Source organism: Ornithorhynchus anatinus, chromosome 7 (genome assembly GCF_004115215.2).
Source record: "Ornithorhynchus anatinus isolate Pmale09 chromosome 7, mOrnAna1.pri.v4, whole genome shotgun sequence".
Classification (NCBI taxonomy): Eukaryota; Metazoa; Chordata; class Mammalia; order Monotremata; family Ornithorhynchidae; genus Ornithorhynchus; species Ornithorhynchus anatinus.
In genome coordinates, this window is record NC_041734.1 from 6,854,602 (window position 1) to 6,876,900 (window position 22,299).

General features: G+C 42.1%; 1 protein-coding gene across 3 annotated transcripts in view; it reads right to left on the bottom strand.

Moving 5' to 3' along the window:
• The window catches only part of CHD7 (chromodomain helicase DNA binding protein 7), a 161,700-nt gene that overhangs the window by 45,930 nt on the left and 93,471 nt on the right, over positions 1–22,299 (bottom strand). For all 3 annotated transcript variants that reach the window (XM_029068749.2, XM_029068748.2, XM_029068750.2), the window contains 5 exons: positions 14,741–14,882; positions 10,478–10,615; positions 9,354–9,419; positions 5,070–5,125; positions 676–790 (listed from right to left, as the gene is read on the bottom strand). In XM_029068749.2, the coding sequence (XP_028924582.1) occupies positions 676–790; positions 5,070–5,125; positions 9,354–9,419; positions 10,478–10,615; positions 14,741–14,882 (517 nt within the window). The remainder of the gene's footprint in view (positions 1–675; positions 791–5,069; positions 5,126–9,353; positions 9,420–10,477; positions 10,616–14,740; positions 14,883–22,299) is intronic.

Below are 22,299 nucleotides of genomic sequence, written 5' to 3' on the forward strand. Positions count from 1 at the left end.
ATTGGCTACTGTGGAGGGGGATCTGGAATTGCTTGTGAATGGAGGCTCCCTCTTTTGCTCTGGGTACAGTGGGCTTTTCATGGCACTGATATGGCCCAGAATGCAGGGAACAGGCAGAGTCGCCAAAGACGACATGACAGCACATTATTACTGCAAACTGCACGTTTTACTGACGTGTTTGTGCCCAGAGAGCAATATAAAATCCCCCCTCCGAGAAAGCCCTCAAAACTTCAACCAAACACTGACTTAACGATTCTCCTCAACTTGCACCTCCATTTTATTTGTGCAGCTTTTGATTGCTACACTTCTCTCAAAAGAGCTTTTGTTTTCTAACCTTCTCTTCATTAAAAAAAGATCTTAATCAGAACATCACAACTATTTCCACACAGTATATATAAGACCAGTATCTTTTAGAACAAGCAACAGGAAGAGTGAGAAACTTCCTGTTTACAAATTTTTGAGCAATAACCAGTTACTAGAACATAAGAAAGAGCAACAAATGAGGCAAACCAGCTCATCCTGATAGTTTAACGGAACTTAAAAATTCTAAATTTAACACATTAGGGCAAAAGCTAACTAGCACCCACCTCGCCCGTGAACTGATTTCAGCATTTTTTTAGACTGTCCTATAACACCTACCAGACCACAAAAAAAATGTGAGAAAAGTTGGCATACCTCTGAAAGGAATTTGTTCTGGCCCTGCTTTGCTTTAAAACGCTTAATCTTTTGTTGGATTCTTTTGTCTTTGTCCAGATCTTCTACAGATGCCCACTGGCAATGAAGGTAAGAGCTAAAAGAAGGAAAGTAAAATAAACCATCTTGAAAAATATGCACAACGCCCAACCTTCTGCCCTTTACCTTCACAGGAGCATGACCCAAACAGTCAGGCAACTTAGGTAATACCAATAACCCTCCCATTAAGACAGAGCTGGAAGTTGTCGAGGAACAATTACTGATATTTGGAAATCCTAGGGAGAAGTTGTTTGCTGGGGACTAAAGTATGATGCCATTTTACCTACTTAACCTGACAACGTTTTCTTCTGACTCTGCCATCCACAGCAACTGCAGCCATCACCAGACTGAAGGCAGCTCTCTTTCTGCCACAGAGCCAGAGCCAAGTTTTGCCCAGGCTGGTCCTGGGCAAGCCCATCCACTTGCCCCTTACTGCCTGCCCATTTCTCAGGCAAAGCAGTAAAGGTGAAGGGCGAGGAAGACACATTTAAAAACTCTTCTTTCCTAGAAACTTAACTTCTCACGGCTCTACATGGCAATTTTGTGAGCACACACCTTTTTATTTGGGGGATTTTCAGGACCCACGCTGCCCAGATTTTGACACAGCCCGGGGGTCAAGACTGAATCGGGGTGTGCGGCTCCAAAACCCAACTTGGGTAGAGTTTTAATCAATTAATTGATAGTTTTTACTGAGTGCTTACTGTGTGGGCAGGGCACTGTTCTAAGCTCTTGAGCAGAGCTCTAAGCAAAGTGGTCCTTCAACCAAGGTCTTGCAGGCCCAAATGAATGTTGGCAAACTGGGCAAATACCAGCTTTGGGGTGTCCAGTTCCAGCAACTCAATTCCCAGCTCAGCGGGCTCAGACTAAGCACATTTCTCCAGAGTGTATCCCGTTTGGGCTCCACGGACAGGAGTGATGCGGCAACAAGCCAGGCCAGGCGCTTCTGAAAGGAAACCTAGTCCTGGCTGGCTTCCCATTAACTGGGCTGAGAATTCCAATCACTCAGTGACTGCACTTTTCATGTCCTGATAACAGCCCACTCTGCTCACCTCCATGCGGGAAGGGGAGGGGGAACAGAGGAGAAGAGGAAAACAGCTCATGACTAAAGTCACAGTCTTAGTAGATAAACATGAAGGGGAACTTTGAATGCAGTGCTACTGAACATGAGGTTGGTGAACAAAGATCAGTCTAAACGACAAGGTCTAATATAGCCTTAGAGTTGTTCTAATATAAGGTGGAATCAAAACATAAAGAAAACTGATCAGTGTCCAATTCTGAAGTTTATTAGCAGATACCAGCCTCCTCTTTTTAGAATTGTGCATGCATGTGTATGTGAGTGAGGGAGAAAGTGGGGTTGTCCTTCGAACTTGAAGGAGGCACCCTTGATGGTAAAACTCACCAATGGGTGGTGCGTGACTGAAAAGGCCAATACAGGACGCCGGCTACATTGTGCAAACACAAAGACTGTCCTTTGTTGTGGTGATATGTTTGATGTTTGCAGTGCCTGGTGCTGTTTTCACTTTTGCCTCTGTGCCTTTACCTCCTTACAAAGCTCGAGCTTTGAGAAGAGCCGCCACTTTAGAGGTAACCTTGGGTTAGAGGAAACTTCAGGACAGCCAGACGGGCCCCGGTGGACCCTCCTGAGGGCAAAGGGCCGTGTCCCAATTAGCCAAAGCTTCAAACCTGCCTTGCTCTTGCTTGTGATGGCTTAGTCCTTGTGAGCTGTATGGATATTCAAACTGGGCGGTCACTCCCAGAGAGGCCTGCACATTAGATCACTTCAGGCAATCACGTTCTATGTGAAATTGTTCAGCATCAGACCTCAGTGTGCTCCACTTTGCTTTCCAATGCTCTACTTCAGTTAATTTCTCCCTAGGGCATCCTCATGACAGCCATTCAGCCAAGGCCTTCAACATCCTTACATATAAGCTCAATCTCTCATTCCTCTAAAACTCACTTTCACTCCTCTGACCTTTGGGCTCATGCTGTTCCCCCAGTCCAGAGCCCCCTCCTCACCTTCTTTCTCATTTTTATATCTATCGGACTTGAGGGCTCCCTCCATCTTCAATCCTCTCCTAAAATCCCATCTCATCTAGCAGGCTATCTCCAATTAATTCCCAAGTAACCTAAATTGGATCAGCCTACCAGCCACCCCTAGCAATTATATACTTACTATTACTAATAGTAGAAATAGTGATGATATTTCTCTTTAGGACTCTGTATCTACATACATTCATTTGTACATTCAATTGCTTTCCCTGTCATTTCATTTTACCACATTCTTTCCACTTCCTTTTCGATCCTTGTTCTTCCTCCTTAATTAGGGTACTTGTTAAGCACTTAGTATATGCTAAGCACCACATTAAGCACTGGGGTAGATATATGATAATCAGGTTGAACACAGTCTCTGACCCACACAGGGGAATAGGAATTGAATCACCATTTTACAGCTGAGGAAACAGACCCAGAGAAATTGCTCTCTATCATTCCTTACTTCGACTCCTACTATCTATACATATTTCGAATTGTCGCTTCTCCCATGAGATTGGAAGCACCGTGCAAACAGAGAATTTCTCATTTCTTTCTCTACCCCAAGTGTTCAGCAGACCCTTAATAAACTCCACTTTCACTACCACGATATAGTCATATGGGTAGGGTTCAGTTGCAACAAACAACACTTTCACACCAGTAAACTACAGCCAGTAGTCACACAGGGCCCGTTCCTTGGCATGTGAATGAGTCAGGCTCATTGATGTTACTGGTCCAGACCCTGATGACATCTGAAATAGGTCCAAGACTCACATCTGTATAATGGCAGAGCAGCAGCAGTGCTACTTCTATCTATAGGTGTGCTTTCATCTTGATGCCACACAGATTTCAGACTATGATTGTGAGCCCCCAAAAGTTGCACTGGTTTTCTTGATGTAGAAGAGCTACTTGCATGCCAGTGCTCCATTCTCAAGGGCCACACTAAGCTTTGATATCGGAATTGCCAATAAGACTAGTATATGATCATCATTTTCTGAACACCAACTTCTAATTCAGAGCCCTGTCCTGGCTCTATGATATAATTTACAATCTGAAGCATTTATTTACGTGGGTACTTCCAAGTACTTCATTTGCACAGTAATTTCAAAGTGGCTGTCTTGAAGGCATTCATGAAAATTTGAGGTCTATGTAGATGGAAGCGATTTCCCAAAAAGCTCAGCACTGTTTTTTCTCACAGGTTACTGGTTTCATTTTGGAATGTGGCTGTTCGACAATTAATTTAACTAAACAGGATCTGTTCTGCCTTACTGTTGCACTTTTTTGTTCATGTGTACTAGTGGGGTGAAAATCGAAGAAAAGATGCTCGGACAAACTGTTATTGAACTACCCTGAGACCCTGTCAACCTCTGTGAAGCACTTTTTCTAAAATTAATACAAAGTCTATGCAACACTGTATAGTCTTCCACTGCCTAATCATTGGTCTTGACCTATGTGTTTTAAAGCCTGAAGGCAATTTTGATTATGTTGATGACAGATTTATCCTAAATGGCCATGTGGCAAGACACAATCTGATGGACTCCATTGTGACTTATAGAAAACACCGACACACAATAATCTGGGGAAGTAGATGGTTAAATGGTTAGCAGCGCTAACCAGAATTTGGCAAACAATGGAAAATAAAATGCTTCAGTTGCTGCCAGTCGGTTTTTTCCATTTTCCTTTTATCAACAGTAATAAAGGAAAGTGCCATTCATGAACCACATTACTTGACAAAATTATTTCTGTTTATTCTTGGGAATTGCACATCTCATTGGGCTGCTTCCAAATCAGCCTCCATGAACTTCTACAAGAATGAATGACTAAAATAACACTCTCCATCTTTAAAGCCTCAGTGGGGCTGATGACTTTTTAACATCCTTCCCTAATACTAGAATTTTCATTTGGACTACCTTCTTTCCATTATGGATTCAAGAGAAAAAAACATTATCCAAAAGAGCCTACTTGAGCATTCATTTCTTTTCACACTAGAGAATTTGACTGTTGTGGACTTGTGAACAATCCAATCGATCACTGAGGAGACAAGGTTTTCCTTCTTTAGGACAAAGAGAAACTTTTTCCAGATAAGATCGATGGCTTATCAATTGCAGAATAGCCTTGATGCAAGAGTCGACTGAATACTTTCCTATGATGGTCTCCATTTCATTAAATAATTAGTTTCAAAAGTACAGAGCGATCACTTTTCTAAGGGTGAATCTGATCTCATATTTGGGGCCTTCGGATGTATGTTTATTCAAACAACAACAACAAACTGAACTTTCTCCCATCACCCCCAGCACAACTTTACTTACAAGTTTTTGTATTTCACATAGAACTCCTCTATTTCCACTTCCTCTCCAGAGTCCTTCTGCAAGAAAAGAAATGTTCAGGCATATGTATAAAACCATCTACTGGGACATTTATCAGTTAATTATGGCCTTCTAACTCAAGCACTGATTTTGTGTGTGAGAGTGTGCACATGTGTGCCTGTGCGTAAGCACTAATGGCAGCCGTGATGAAAGTTTTTTCCACGGTGAGCATGTTGTGGGGTAGATGGGGAGTTAGTGCAATGGGCAAAAGTGTTTCCTAGAGCAGCTCACTCCTGTACATACAGCTCTGCTTACTATAACTTCCAAGACATGAATCATTTTAACTCCTCCCTAACCACATGCAGCTTCATTCACAACAACCTGACCCCAAATCTGGCTTTCTGCCAAACCCACAGCGTTAAGTAGACGCCAAGTGTACCATTTTCTCAGGCAGCAGCCAATTAGCAACTGCACTCCTGAATGCCATATGTATTATTTTTGGCTGCCTCATGGCAACTTTACATTGTGGGTTTTGTAATGTTTTAAAATAGTTTAAAAGAGGTTTATGCCTCCATATAGTTAATAACTCTAAACAAGAAAGCATATAAAAACTAAACCTTTTTCTTGTGCTATAATTTTAGTGCATCACCGTTGATGGCTTTAGTTTTACTCAATGGTGCAATTAAATTCACTCAGGCAAGATGTCTCAGATACAGAGCGGCCAAATTAAATTAACACCCAAAATACTACATTTAAGCAAGATTAAAATGATGATACCTGCCGGCAAACCCAAGGGTATTTAATGTTAAAGCTATCTGGAACACCTCTAGTGCCAGAATCCTTCAGCGAAAAGAACAGGTAAAATAAACACTGCCTTTTCTCAAACAAAATAATTTCTCTTTTGGATCACAATATCAAACAGGTTGCGGTGTGCTAATTTCCACTCAGAACGGTTGGATCAGATAAACCAGAGGATACAAAAATATACACAGCATTTACAAATGTTGAGGAACTGCCTTTTCAGTGTATTACAAGGGTAGCAAACTGTGCCTTGAGGGGTAGACTTGGATCCTGGGCAGTTCTGGAGTAACTTCGGAAGAGAGGGGCAAGTAGGAACAGGATGGAGACAATGTGGAGAGTGAATCTGTCAATCACGAACAAGCTGTTTTAAATTGATGGCCAACTTAGAATCGTGTGCAGGCAACTCTCACATCTGTCTACCCCTCAGTCCCTGAAACTTTTAGCCCTGGAGTTCTGCATAGGCCAGGGTTGGGATGGAGAAGAGTCAGCCAGGTTTGAGCATCTGAGAACTAGACCACCACAGCCACACAGCTCATGCCCCTGTATGCCCAAGATCGGGCCCAACAGTAAAAGACAACCAACACTTGGATGTAAAACATATGCACACCTTGCTCTCCGCCAACATTCAGACTGCACCCGCTGGAGGTGGGCTGGTATCGGACCCAGAAACTCAGCCATAAAGAGCTCTGGGGTATACAACCAGAAACTAAATCCTACTTAGGAGTTTCAGAGTTCTATTTGTCTTGGGCACACCTTTAACCTTAGGAGAGCTGTTCACTCAGATTGTGCTATCACACATGTCTTCACTAGACCGCCTGGCTAGAACAGTGCTGGAGAATTAGGGACTATTCCTTGGACAACCATAAGCCTGTTTAAATACAATGCACTGTGGTGTCAGAAAAATGGTTTGCGCAAATTTATGCAGTGTTGGTTCCGGGAGAGTACTAGAGTGTAAGTTTTCCTTAAAGTGGGGTTTTGCATGAACACGTGATATAAGATAATCAGAACAGTTGTAGTTCCAGTCCCAAAGTCTAAGGGTTCTGAGAGGCAGGTAATGGATACCTGTTTTACAGATGAGGAATATCTGTACAAGAAATAAAATGGGCAAAATCAGTCCTCAGACAAGTGGCCCGAAATACACTGCTACTTAGCTTGGGCAAGAGGGTATTTGCACCAGTTTTAGTATGAGCAGGTGGCATCCAGAGAGGCTGGAACAGGGAGATAGAGCCTCTGCTGGCTCTACTCCAAAACACAACACAACTGACAAACTCCTGAGAGGTCAAGTGACTCCCGCAGAAGAAATGGGAGTCTTGAATCTCTTGCCCCACTCGCTTACCCCCTAAATGCTAGGAAGAGGGGTGCTGTAGAGCCATGGCGGAGGGGGTTAGCCACAAACCACTAGGAAGCCCTGCAGAAGAGACCCCAGGGCTGCCACTTGGACTCCCTGCAGATTAGTAGTCTTTGGATACCATCGCCAAAAGAGTTTTAACATTCAAGACTTTCTTGGCAGTGATATACACCAACACTGTAATAGACAAATGCTTTGAAGAACCCTAACTGTCCCATCTTACTCTGAACATGACACACTTGTACAATCACAAATGAGCACAATTTATAACTCCTCCCTCTCCACTGAACCACAACAGAATCGTTGCATTGCTATCCACATTCAGTCATCTTCACCAAAAATATTTACTTGTGGCTGAGGGGAGTTACTTTGAAGAAAAAAAAAAAAGAAGATGAGTAAAACCTGGCCCCTGCCCAATAGGAGCTTATATTGTAATAGGGGAACCGGAGCACATGCAAGACAAATATGGATAAAAAGGTATAACCCATGTCTCTGCCTACCAGGCCCCTAAACATGCAAATGAGTGCAAATCCAGAATGTACTGCTCCAACCTCACCAGTGAAGTAGCTATGCAACATCCCTAATGGCAAATGGAATCCTTGGATGCACTGTGTGCTGTCACTTTAAAGATCAACAACTCAACCTGAGTTTCATTATTAATCTGGGAATAAATGGGTAGGTTTGAGTCAACCTGGACTCTGCAGTTTTTGCAAACTTGTCCCAACTCCCCATTTTCCCTGCTGCTCCTCGAAGCTCTTCCGGTCTAGCAATTTCCTCAGCCAGTCTGCCACTACTTGATGGAACATACAGGGAGGATGGTGATAGCTCTAACCAGATCATCTGCTCAGAATTTCAACAGAATACTGACTTCTTCATGGCACTGAAATATGCCCCCCATTTCTTCTTTCGCAGAAGGACTTCACAATGAATACCAGCTCAGTGAAAGATGTTAAGAAATATGAAAGCAAAATTTATTTCTTGGAGCCTCCAATTTAAATGAGCCTATTCAAGCCCAGATAAGAGGCTGTTTAGACAAACTGTCTCAGTTAACTGAAACAGATGACACCTCTGATTGAGAGAGATTATGCCGTTGCAGTAATTTCAATTTTTCCCCCAAAATGGTAAAACTCAAACCTGAGCTGCTATGAAATTATTCCAATCTTAGACAAGACAAAGAGTCAGAAGCTGGTTAGCCATGAACCCTTTTGACCGAAGTGGAATTTTAAACCTAAATTTGCCTCATTAGTATACAGGTGTAGAAACAATTTGATTTGGATAAACACGTTTACTTGAATGTCCCGGAATTCTAACCCTACATTCTTTCCCTAAAAGGAAGTCTCAAATGCCACTTGACTTTGCTTACAGGGTAAAAGTGGGTTTCTTCTGATATGAAAGCAAGACTAAGAGTTAAACTTGGCTTCTTACCATTCCTTGAACATGGAGGCAGCAGAGGAAAAGGAAGAGTACCGGGTTTGACAGTCATTAAACTTGAAAGCTTTGTACTGCTCTCAAGGGATGGGTGCTTTCTAGAGAGACAAAGTCGTGGTGGCAGGTTGCATGATGGGACATGTAAGCATAGCCCCGGCGGTCTGTGTGACAATGAAAACCAACTAAGTTGAGCATTTACCCAAACTGCATTCTATTGCCTGAGGGAGGCACATGGGATTCAAGAGAAAGAGGTCGCTGTGTAAGTCTCAGTCATGGTTTAGCGTGTCAGAGTGAGGAAGGGAACCCTTTCCAACATAGATAAAAGGACTGCAGCTACAAATGCAAATGTGTCCCTCTCACTTTGTCAATTTGGACAGGATCTGAGTTAGAAAGGGCCAGAAAAAACACATTGGCTGTAACCAATCATCTCTCTCCCCTTCCCGCACTCTCCCCTATACGGAAACAACAGGTGGAACAGATGGAATATGACATCTCGGCCTTTGTCAATTCATACAGACAGATAAGTAGATAGGTTTGAACAATCCACATACAAAGAAATTTTAGGATAAGGCAAATGAATGCCTTCTCAAATACTGAAAACTCTTAAAATGAGATAGAAAGAGAGATAGGGAGACACAAAATGAGAAATAAGATGCATCAAAAGGCAACTGTAAATGATGCATTATTTGATCATTCAAAATGCTATTTACCTGCTTTTTGACTGACCGGCTACTCATGATTTTCTCCACTACGGGACCTTCCGCATCAACGGACTCCTACAATATAAATAGAAAAGGTCAATGATCATCCAAATTTTATCCTAAAACAATCTCCATTCCAGAGACCGCCCCCACCCCAAAGAACCATATTTTCCACATTTTTCATCTTCGATTAAGGTGTTCCTGAATTCCGAGGGAGCCACACAATGAAGAAAAGTTAGTTGTTGCAAAAGTCCAGAGAAATTAATTGGGGGATGGGGGGAGATGGGTTTGTACACATCACTTTGGAACTATGTGGCTTAATTACAATGGCTAGCACAGGCTACTGAAACTAAGGTCTTGTCAGGAACTCCAGCTGCCAAAATACAATAGTCTCCACATGGCAGTCTACTTGATAACCATTTTTCTCCCAATCCATGCCAATGGCTAAACCTATTATTTTATTACTACAGGTGCCTTTCATCTATGGAGCTCTTGTTAAAGTGATGCAACTGGCGTTGTCAGTCCAAATGACCCAATAAAGGACCAAATGCACTTAAACTTTTGATTGGGTTATCAGTTGGTAAGTGCCACAAAAATCGGGGGTGGGGTGGTGGGGAAGCACTGGGAAAAAAGATCTTTACAAATAATCATTCTTACATCACTACCCCTCATTTTATACAAACTATTTTATCCATCATTTACATTGCAGAGAGAATAAAGTATACCCTGCTGGGTACTACAAGGCAGTAATTTCATAAAGGGGTTCTTATGGTGCCTCACAGCAGGAGATAAGCTTGAGTGGTTTATTAAAGTCATAGAAGCTCCTGCACTGAATTCTCAAAGGTAAATTCAGGCTCCTTGTAGCCTAGTTCTCACTTTTCCGGAGCAGAGACCATTAATTCTTCTGAATTGCGTCGAATTATAGACCAGGGGCTTATATAAAAATAAATTTGAATAAACAGAGCTTTGTAAGAGCAACAGATAAACAACTCATTTCCCCGAGCACAGTGAGCCGGGCTTCAAATAAAGGCACCCTCGGATAAAAGTCCAACGTGGCAACTAGAGCTGGCTGGTTATCCTGCTTCTTGCGACAGGATTTCCGGTCTGTCCGTATTTTTCAAGTGTGGGCTGACCTGCTGCTCCGACTGTAAAGTGTTTGAAGGGGAGTCTCTCCCGACAGCTTCCACATCATCTGCCTCCTCGTCAGAAATCTTGAACTCCAGGTCTTCGGTGTAACGCTTTCTCTTAACCTGCCTGCTGGAGCGTCGCTTCTAAAAAAGAAGCAATCATTGGTATTCGTCCGAAGCGCTCAAGTCAGAGAGAGGATTCTAAAATAGCATCTTAAAAATTAAACTCTTAATTCTCCCACTCCATCGTATTATCCTTCAGGGTGATAGTACTGACACTACCATCAAAGTGACTGTTTCCGATCCAGATACCATAATATTTGGAAATGATTAGTAAGGGTTGATGGTTCTCATTCTTAATACTGGCTGCAAATAAAAATGAGGTGTGCAGTTAGATGATGCCTGTCAAAGTTCTACGTTTTGGACATGAGCACGAAAACCTCCAAAACTGAAAAATCTGAACCTTATGAAAAGACTCTAGTGTTCTCCATCCTATTACACCTGATTTTGAAAAAAAATACCATTTATCATAGTAAAAATATTATACCATACCATAATGGTATACCATTGATGAACTCAGGGATATTTCTTGCCAAAAAATGAATGAAAATAGCTGGAGATGAAAGAGCTTAAAGGAATTAAAAACACACATTTCTTTCTACAAATTTTCAAATAATCCTATCCCCGATGCATCTATTAATCTAGAAGGGGCAAATATTTTAAAAACTGAAGGCTTGAGAGGGTCCAGACTCTTAGTGTTGTCAGTGACTGAGAGGTACTGAACCACTCCCCGATTCACATCAGTGGGGGGCACATTCTCTGAATTCCCAATACTTTCACACCCCCATACTGATTTTTCAAAATAATTCATAATCAATACAAATCAAAAGACATTTTACTCCCCCAGTGCCCCTAAAATATCTACAATATCAGGATTTGGCTTCAAAAAGGAATTACAGAAGATACATGAAGATACATCACGGGCAAAACTAATAAATTCATACTGAGGTTCTTTAAATGACAGAATAGAAAAGTTTCTTCTTTATTATTGAGAGGATTTTTTCAGTTCTCCACCTACACTTTATGTTATTCCTCAAGAACCTTCTGAGATCTAGAGAGAAGTCAAAACCTTCTGACCTCTTATGGAGTCTAGCTCTGTTTTTTTTTTGGAGGGGGGAGGGCATTGTTTAATGCAGAGCTAAGACTCAGGCCTCCTCCTGGATCGGGTCCCCAGAATCTACAGAACCCCACCCTTCCCCCTCTGCACCACCCTCCCCCGCCACACCCCACTGTTGGGTGACAATGGAGGACAGTGGGAGGCTGCAAACTTTGCTTTCTATATTGAAGGAAGAGAGGAAGAAGAAGTAGAGAATGCCAAAAAAAAGTCACACAACAGAAACAATATAAGTGGGATAGACAAATGGCTGGTTTCCGAACACTGAGAACACGGGGGAAGTGGTGACTGTTGGCTGGATTAGGGATGGCCCTGCTACCTGATCCTTCAACAGCCATGGACTGCAGCTGCCGTTGCTTTGTTGTTTTATTGTCTTTGGCAATATTTATCCTGAGATTTCCTTCCCTTTGAGTCTCATATCAGCCAGGCACTCATTCCCCTCACGGCAACCCCCTCGTTTTAAATTGGTAAGCCTCCTGAGGGTCAGGGACCAGGTCTCTGAAGCATTATCCTTGAACCTTTCCTCGGCACTCAGTAGAATACTGCACACCCAGTAAATGCTCAACCAATGTAACTAGCTGATGATAACAGTTTTCACAGATGAAGCCTAGAGAGTTTGAATAATTTATCGAAGGTCACATAGTAAGTCAATGGCAGAGGTGGACTTACGATTCAAGTCCCTGAGTAAGCCTCCTTTTGCAGTGAGACACTTTGCACCCGTACTTTGTTCGTTTATTCTCAGTTCGTTGATCTTGGGGAAGAAAACTCTGGATTCGTCAATTTCCTACCAAGTGAGAATAGTTCTTCATCTGATACGTTCTCATGAAACTAACTTCTACTCTGTTCTGTTCACATAAAATGTTTAAGTGGGACAGGATACATAAATGTTTGTAGAGATATATACATATCTCAGTGTATATAGCTTATTTCTAATTTAATTACATCACAAAGAACCACTGTTATGCAACTCCTAAAATGGCAAAGATTGAGAACATGATAAGATTTCATTAGCAAATGAACATTTGCCAGAGAGGCAGCATGGCCTAATGGAACAAACACGGGTTGGAGAGTCAGAGGAACTGGGTTCTGTTCCCAGCTCTGCCACTTGCCTGCTGTGTGACCTTGGGAAAGACACTTTATTACTCTGCCTCAGTTACCTTATCTGAAAAATGGGGATCCAATACCTGTTCTCCTTCCTACTTAGACTGTGAGCCCCATGTGGGACCTGATTACCTTGTATCTACCCCAGTGCCTAGTACAGTGCTTGACGCATAATAAGCACTTAACAAATACCACTATTATCATTATCATCATCATGCTGGAGTAAGATGAGTCAGAAAGTTTTAGAGGACTGAGGAGCTTTGATTCTAATCCTTCATGCATTTGGGAATCAGAAAGACCCACAAGGAAGCATTTACACAGAACTCAGCAATATCTCTTCCTGTCTTATTGATACAGTGCCACAGCATGTCCCTGAAATTATAGCTCTTATGAAGTTATTTTTTCTTTTCCAACAAATTTACTAAGGCATTGACAGTCTTTGAAAAAAAAACAAAACTTCAGTGGGCTGCCCTTTATATATGTCAATCTTTGTTCCATTATCTAAATGCAAAAATATAGTGGCTAAAATAAGTAATGATTCAATTGTAATGCAAGCTAACGGAAAGAACAGAACCGATACTGCATTTCTGTGAAAACAGAAATTCTGAATTCTCCTGACTTATGCAAATAAATCTGCTCTTAACCACTGCATAAACAGTTTGTCAGATAGGTCCCAGTTCAAACAAACACAGCTCGGGAAAAATACAACACTCCAGGGTAAGCAAGTGAAATTCAGAATTGCTTCAATACAGTACTTTTCAAATCACCTACGGAAGTAATGCCCAATCCACCAATCTTGCCAATATCCTTTCATTATTGTATATGTAACAAGAGAGGAAAATTATATGATCATCTAAACCTGTTAAAGCTGTCACCAGTGAAAAAGAAAAAACAAATCCTTACTCTTTCAGGCCACCTCAAATCAGACCATTCTGGGATAGCATCACTTAATAGGAAATTTTGCTCAGTCCAAATTCAAAATAGTTAGGAAGAAGACTTTGGGAATGGCTAGGTCTTTGGACTATGATTAAGAGTCCAAACAAAGCTACTTAAATATTATTCCAGATTAAGACAGATATGAAAACCTGCATATCTTGTCAATACTAAGAAATACTGGCTCCAGGGGTTGACTCGGGATTCTGGGTGAACTCCCTTGGTAAGTATGATGTCACAGAACCACACATTCCAGAGCCCCCCAGCAGAACATGCTGGCATAATTCCAGGGAATGACGTTTGGCTTTTATATCCTGAGAGCCTGTCTTATCCTGATTAGTGGGGGCATTCAGTGAGTAGGACACAAGTGGTCGGACTAAAATTCAGAGTACTTACCGGAAGGTCAAACCTACTGAATGACTGGATGATAGTGTCGTACAAGATTCCTCCCCGCCTACAAATTAAAACACTCCAGATCTCAACAAAAACTATCCAGAAACTTTTTCATAAGAGACAGAGTACCAGCCTCCTACTAGCATACTACTATAAAACTGCACACTAGGTAGGCCTCAACTTCAACCCGTGGAAATAGAGGACGCCTCCATTTCCCCAAACTATAAAGCAGGGATAACAAACGATCCATCTCACGAAGACTAAGGCAGACAGTGACTTTAAACAGGCACCTAATTTGAATGCACTATCCCGTAAGCTGCTGTTTAAATGCAGAGGCACCATCAAAAACAACTCTTGGCATGAACTTTGGCAAGAATATAAGACCACAACAAAATGAACAGAACAGCAACTCAAAGATGAATCAATAGGCCCCTCATTTGGATTTGTATGCATCTGGGATGGCAAACCAGGGAGTTCTGGATGGAATTTCCTTATAAACACTCAATTTATGTCTAGGTTCTCCGATTCTCAACTCTCCTGATATATAATGTTCCAGGGAATCACGAAGACATCTTAAGGGCATCACTAACAAAGAAGGAAGTGGAGAGTCTGTGGCTTACACACATATAAAATTACCAAATGTGAAAGAATCAGGGCTTGGATGTTACCTGAACACCTGGATCGTCGTCATCTTCAGGAGAAGGAGATGGGGGAGGGGTTTTGTCCAAGTCAGAGTTTTCTGATCCTTCCGTTTTTCCTTTGTTGACCTTTTTCTTCACAGCGCTGGCTTCTGAATCGGGTTTCTTATTTCTAAAATTCAAATCAATTTGCTCAGAGTTCAATTCATTTTAAAAAATATATAATTTTCCTCATTATACATGATAGTTGCCTGATTTCCCAGATCAGTGAAACCACTTAACAAAACATCCATGATGTGGATAAATCTTTGTGCAGTCTCCCTATTATAATAAAGCATTCACTATATAGCTAAATTTCCTAAGATAAAATTTTCTTTCAATGGGGTTTGTAAATATATTTGTCTTTAATTCTGAAAAACTAATGGATCTTTACCCCATGAAGACAAAGCAAAAATTGACTGCCAACATCCAAACCATCATGAGAGCAATGATACAAATCAACATTGGTTACATACTGGGGAAAAACATTCATTAAATGATGATTTTCTTCTCAAAATTTTGGGGTGTTTCCATACATGGAATTTTATTTCCATCTTAAAGAAAAGAAGCAGGTTTGTTTTTTTTAACACTTGCCTTTTGCAGTTAGACTTCAATCACTTCTGCTCTACAATCTTTTGACCAAAGTGGAGACATGCTCCCTTTAAAATACATTGTATTTCCACCATAGCTGACATATCATACCATATTTTCGTAGAATTGTATCACTTATCAGAACACATTTTAAACAACACTGCTGTCTGGTGTTACAGTTTCCCTTTATATTTGGGTTTCTCTGAAGTTTAGAAACTATATAAAATAATACCCATTGTCTATCTTTAAATTAGTCAGCATAGGTGTGCTTTTTTTAAAAAAAAAGCAAGATAAGCAAAAAGATATGCATCAAAACAACCACAGATTTAGAATAGAGGCCCACTTCATGTTCAGATTAAACACTAACAGGATTTAAATGCTATGTAGGTCAGATGCTTTATGACAGTAGGATAAAATTTAAGAAAATAGAAGGATTTTTACTGATGACCATCAAGTGCTGAAGTCAAACAGCTCTCAGAGTCTGTCTTTTAGGGCACATTGAGTTTTACCATTTGATTCCAGCTTCTAGTCTGGGACCAAGAATTCCCAAGGACAACTCCCAGTTGTGATAAATCATTTAAAATAATCCAGCCAGGGTGGCCCATTACATCCGAGTATCCAGAACGCGTTTGAAAATGAAAAATCCTTTATTAGGGCACCAATGAAAGTTCCAATTTGATGCAATTCATAAGCCTTCCAATCTCATACCTGGTACTATGAGCACAGTTCACGATGCTCTTTTGGAAAACAAAAAACAAAAAACAAAACCACTTTCAGAATCACATCCAGTCTCTGGGTGACCATTAAGACCGAATGACCATTCCAGGCATAGGATGCTTTCGGACCACCTTAAATAGTAACTCAGAAATCTGATGGGCAAAGTCGGGTTACGGCAAAGCCCAAGCAAATCACGAAGGTCTAAAAACCAAACACTTAACCAGAATTCAGTGGTACTGCAATGATCAGTTTGTTCTCAAAAAGATCTTCAGATAATGACAATGGTCTAAAGTTTAATTCTCTCAAAGATCCCCATAAAGCATAATGCTAAAAAAAATAAGAAAATCCATAAAACAGTTCCTCTTCCAACTGTCCTAGTGTTTATGCTACACATGGACAGAAGTCTCCCCTACTATGAGGCTCCATTTCCAGCATTTATTTCCGCTCTAACTGCCACAAATTATACAATACTACAGCTGAACACTGGGCCCCTTTCCTTTCATCTGCACGCCAAGAGCAATCAGATTACCCTGGTAACCAGTGATCACATGACCAGCACCTGCTCTTTTGGCTGGATGCCACTGACTAAAGCCATCTGCTTCCCTCAATCAGCTTTCAAACATTCTCAACACCTGCGCTGCAGTGTTTTGTGGTTTCTTTTATCAAATCAGTGCAAAACTGCTTTCAAAACTTTACATATTTCTCAAATTTGTTTAAATCAAAGGTAAGCCTGTCAGAGAGTTGAACCGTTGCCAGGTAAAGTCAGTTGACAGGCTAGTGCTTTTCACCGGTGACCTCTAGAAATCGGAGCGGAGCGGACGATTTGAATTTAGTAGTAGCTGTTAGGCCCTGGGTGCCCCCTCGCATAGGAGTAACAAGGCTCCACGTCTTGAAGAATAGCATAGCCCAGGTCTGATAGAAATAACCATTTGATCAAGGCAGAAGAGCACTTAATGATGCTCCATCTCCCCTTCCTGAGAATACTCAGAGGGACATCCACAATCGTTCGCACCGGGCAGCGTCTCGCATCCAGAAAAATTCAGACAAAGAGCGTGCACCGAGTGAGGTACATGCAGCAGCTCCGACTCCAGAAAGACTTCCCAACTCATTACCCGGCACCGTCACAGCATCGTTCATTCTGGGCTGAATGCATTCACACTCGCATCTTCTCTTTGCATCAGTACACAAGTCATGTTCGGCTCACCAGGACCTTTTTCACCAGGACAGATGTGCAGCAAAGAACGAGGGTAAGCCATCTTAAACAGCATCATCACTGCTTTATGCCCAACAAGAGGCACTTTGATCCAGAAACACCAGAATGTTTTGATAAAGAAGAAAATCATTCTTCAAGTAATTCTTGGGTGCCACTCTTTCATGAGGCGGCAACTTTCTACTTGCCTGGAAGAGTCAACGGCTTAAGACTGGCTTCCAAACTTCCTCCACCCTCAAATAAAGAGTTCTCCACCATATTCTCTTAAGTACTGGTCACAGAAAGCTGTAACCACAAGCCCGAGGACTTAAGCTAAGGGAGCTTGGGCCCTGCAGTTGGCCACTTTAACAAGACCTTTCCTGACAGGACCGGTAATCAACTTTACTGTCTATGCAACAGTTCCACTCACCCACTTGCTCTTCTTCAGTCATCCTAAACCCCTACTTCTCTCCTCTTCCCCCATTCTCATGCACGGCAGGTGAGGATTACTCAAGAATCAGGACTGTAAAACAGATCCCTTACCAACCCACCAAATCACCTTGCTAAAAACTGCTGCTTATCCAAAAACCCGAGGCCCGGAAGGAGGTATGATGCTGATGGCATTTATTAAGCACTTGCTAAAGGCCCAAGCACTGTGCTAATCCCTGCAACAGATGTTAACAACCTGCTTTCTGACAGGCAAGTTTGATAAATGAAAAAAAAATCAGGGAATTTACTTTAGTCCTTAGTTGACTCTCTGAGACAAGCAAGCCCTGATACCCTTTCAGAACCAAACAGACCTGTTACAGAGGGAAACAGATTAAAAGTAAATTGGGCATTTATTGAGCGCTTACTGTGTGCACAGCACTGTACTAAGCATCTAATTAAAACGAGTCCATCTTGGTCTCCTAATCCAGTGCTTCCGGAAGCTGGAGCCCAGGTCATTAAATTTAGCTTATTTATCACTCACCCTGATTTTTAAAAACAAAAGCGAAAGAAAAACGTTTGTGTCTGTGGGTGTGGGGAGCGATCTCAAATAAAGAAGCTCCGTCCACATTCTTTATGGTCAGAGTTCAGTTTATATAAAACATGAATTCATCCTTCTCTCTTTTCCTGAGAGCTGTTCTATAATAATACACTAAATATACCCTCATTAACCTTGCAATGCTCACAGCAAGTCACCCTAAATCTGTGGGAGCGGGACTGTATCTCTCCTTGGGCTCATTGTATCTTGGACAAAGTAAGCACTTAAAAAACTAACACAATCATTATTAAACGCTGGGGTGGGGAGAATATAACCAGATTAGTCACGATCCCAGTTCACATGGAGCTCCCAGTTTTAGAGGGAAGGAGAACAGGTATTTTATCCCCATTTTCCAGATGACGAAACTGGGGTTACAGATAAGTGACTTACCCAAGGTCACACACCAGGAAAGTGATGGAGCCAGGATTAGAACCCATATCCTCTGACTCCCAGACCTATGCTCCACTAGGTCATACTGCTTCTCCAGGTTTTACATTAACACATGCCTTCTACAGTAAATTGTAAAATTCATTTCTATGTTTCTAGCATTCCAATGTTTTAATCCTAACAAATACTATCACCTTCTCTTTATTTAGTGAAGTTAATATTACCCTTACAGACTGAAAATACTAAAATTGTAGTCTCCATTGGCTTTGCTTTCTGCTATGAAGCCCTGAGTTACATCATATTTAAGGGCTTTAAAACACCATAATCCACGCTTAAAATGCAAAGCTTTCTTCCTGTTTTGGGTCCTATAACAACCCTTTATGTAGAAATAAAATACAACATTCTTTAAAGGATTCTTTAAACCTTTTCTGAGTAACTCGAGTGTTTGCCAGGTCAAAATTAGTCAGATAGTTAATGCCATAAGTAAGGCTACAAAGTCTGTACTTTTTTTGAAAACAGTATGTAGCAGGCATGACCCCGCGTCCAGCCACCGGTTAATACATGTAATAAAAATAATAATAATTTTGGTATTTGTTAACCGCTTACTATGTGCCAGGCCCTGTTCTATGCGCTGTAACCCAGGGATGAGTCCTGCACTATTTGCTAAGGTTCCCGAACATCCCTAAGCTGCAACAGGAAGTCCTATGACTGCAAGACATCAATTCCCTCCACATCCTCTCCCCCTCTCGTCCTGCTCTCAGTCCTTTTTCTGCCTCTCCTACAGCACCCTAAAACATACCCTCCAAGGGCCTGTTGCCCTGTGCGCTATTTTTTTCTTTTAAAACTGACCCAGTGACCCAGCAGCCAAGGCCACAGGGCTGAACCCCTTCCCCTTCCTGCTTGGAGCTCCAAACTCCCGGCCCACTCTGGTCCCCGGTGTAGGAGTTTGGACAGGGCCAGGGGAATTCATTCATTCAATCATATTTATTGAGCACTCACTCTCTGGGGAGGAATAGACTAAGCATTTGGGACAGTACAATACAGCAATAAAGAGAGTCAATCCCTGCCCTCAACGAGCTCATAGTCTACATAGGGGAGACAGATATCAATACAAGTAAACAGGCAACAAGACATCAATACAAATAAACAGGTATCGATGTAAATAAATAAAATGACAGTTACATACATAAGTGCTGTGGGGTGCGGAGAGGGAGGAAGAGCAAAAGGAGAGAGTCAGGGTGACGCAGAAGGGAGTGGGAGATGAGGAAAGGTGGGGCTTAAGAGGGGAGGCGGCCGTAGCTGAAGATGAGGCTGAGAGCGCCGTCACGCCACCACCCCTCCCTTATTCCTTCTCCAGCTTGCGCTCAACAGCCGAGGCCGGGGCCGGGGCCGGGGCCAGGGCAGGAGGGTGGGGTTACAGGCTGGCCTGTGGAAGAGAAAGCCAGCTGAAGGTGCCGCCCATGCCCACAGCAACAGCAGTTGCCACTGTTGAAGGGCTGAGAAAAAAGTATCCTGGAGTTTAGGGGGTAGGAGGAAGGAGAGGGTTCAGGGGCAAAGTGGGGATGACCTTGGAGTAAGAGAAGCTACTATAAATGGCAGGGAGGAGGAAGAGGGCTTCTGTTGAGGATCTCCCCACCCAGCCCCGCAGCACTTACGAAAAGCAGCATGGCATAGTGGATAGAGCACGGGCCTGGGAGTCAGAAGGTCACGGGTTCTAATCCTGGCTCTGCCACTGGTCTGCTGTGTGACCTTGGGCAAGTCACTTCACTTCTCTGTGCCTCAGTTACCTCATCCGGAAAATGGGGATTAAGACTGAAAGCCCCCAAGTGGGACAGGGACTGCATTCAACCTGAATATCTGGTATCTACCCCAGTGCCTAGAACAGTGCTTGGCATAGAGTAAGCACTTAACAAATACCATCATCATTATTATGTACATATCTGCAATTATTTATATAAATGTCTGTCTCCCTGCCCTCCACTCCCAGACTGTAAGCTCATTGTGGACAGGGAATGTGTCTGTTTATTGTTGTATTGTACTCTCCCAAGTGCTCAGTACAGTGCTCTGCACAAAGTAAGCACTAGATAAATATGAATGAATGACCAGAGGACATGGTGGGATTTATGGTGTAGTTCTTACTATCTGTGGAGTTTAGCTGTCATGGGGGGGTCTAGTGCTGGGGTGGATCCTAACCATGTAAATCTTTGAGAAAAAATACCCCATAATACAGCAATTCATTGGCGTCGCAGTCTTCAAATATTTGACACAATTGGGGCCAGAAAACTGCTGCTTGTGTCAAAATGTTCTAAGTCAGAATCAATTTTCTTTTAGGATCAACATTAGAAACTGAGATTTAGTTCCCAAACCTAGGTTGGATACCTTACTTTTCTTAAAATTACCCAAACTATAGATGAATAATAATAAAGCTACATTATTTGAATGAGAGAGAGTCAACAATTCGGTATCTGACGCTTACTTCACCATAATGGATGTGTCGACTTTTCCAGGTGACTCTGCCTTAAGGAATCAAGGTGAGTCTGCTTCCCTCGTCTTCTCCTGCTTCATTTTAAAAGTGTCATCCCCTCTTCCCTCCCTCACTGCAATTTTTTAAATGGTTTCCTCATAGTTCCCATGTTCTTCCCCCATCTCTAATGAAGTACTGGAGGCGGTAAACCACAGAGCAGGGGTCACTGAGACTAGTCTTAACAAGTCAAAACTGATGTGCTGTAAAACTTAGGGTATAAGTGAAGAAATATAAGTGGCATTCGTTACCCATTCAATTCAGCCATAACACACGTTTTCATTGTGCATTTTGGCTAGAACACCACAGGGAAATTAGAGAACATTCATCCAAAAACAAGAATCTGTTTGAATGAAGTGTGACAGTATCCGAAGAAATGTTTCATGTCCATGCCTGTAATGTTCTAATAATAATAACAACATTTGTTAAGCACTTTTGTGTCTGGCACTGTTCTAAGCACTGGGTAGATACGAATTAATCAGGCCAAACACAGCCCCCATCCCACAAGGGGCTTATAGTCTAAATAGGAGAGAGAAGAGATATTGAATCCCCATTTTAAAGATGTAGAAACTGTGGCACTGAGAAGTGAAGTGATTTGCCTAAGGTAAAACATCAGGCAAAGGCAGAGCCAGGATTAGAACCCAGGTCCTCTGACTCCCAGGCCTGTGCTCTTTCTGCTAGACCTCGCAGCTGTGGCCCATCTGGGATGGGGACTGTGTCTGACCTGATTATCTTGTACCTATCCCAGTGCTTCATGCACTGCTTTGCACATAGGAAGTGCTAGAGAAATACCGCAATTATCATAACATAAAGGTGACCACTGTAACATCATTTCTTAAAGATACTCTGCTCAGTTCTGAAAGGCTAAAATTGGTACTTGGTTTCCATTCATTCAATTAAAACACAGGCATAAGCTTAGACAGATTGCTGCAGGCACCTACAAATCCTCCAAACAACGGTGATACACCGACAGCCAATGACATATATTCTTATGTTCATTCTCAGCTTCTCTTCATCACACAGGTCTCTCCTTTTGTGCTCGAGGATGGCTTCTAAGGCCAGCTCAGTGCTGCTGCCACTAGCCCCACCCCAACAGGCAGGAAGACGACAGCGGGAGCAGC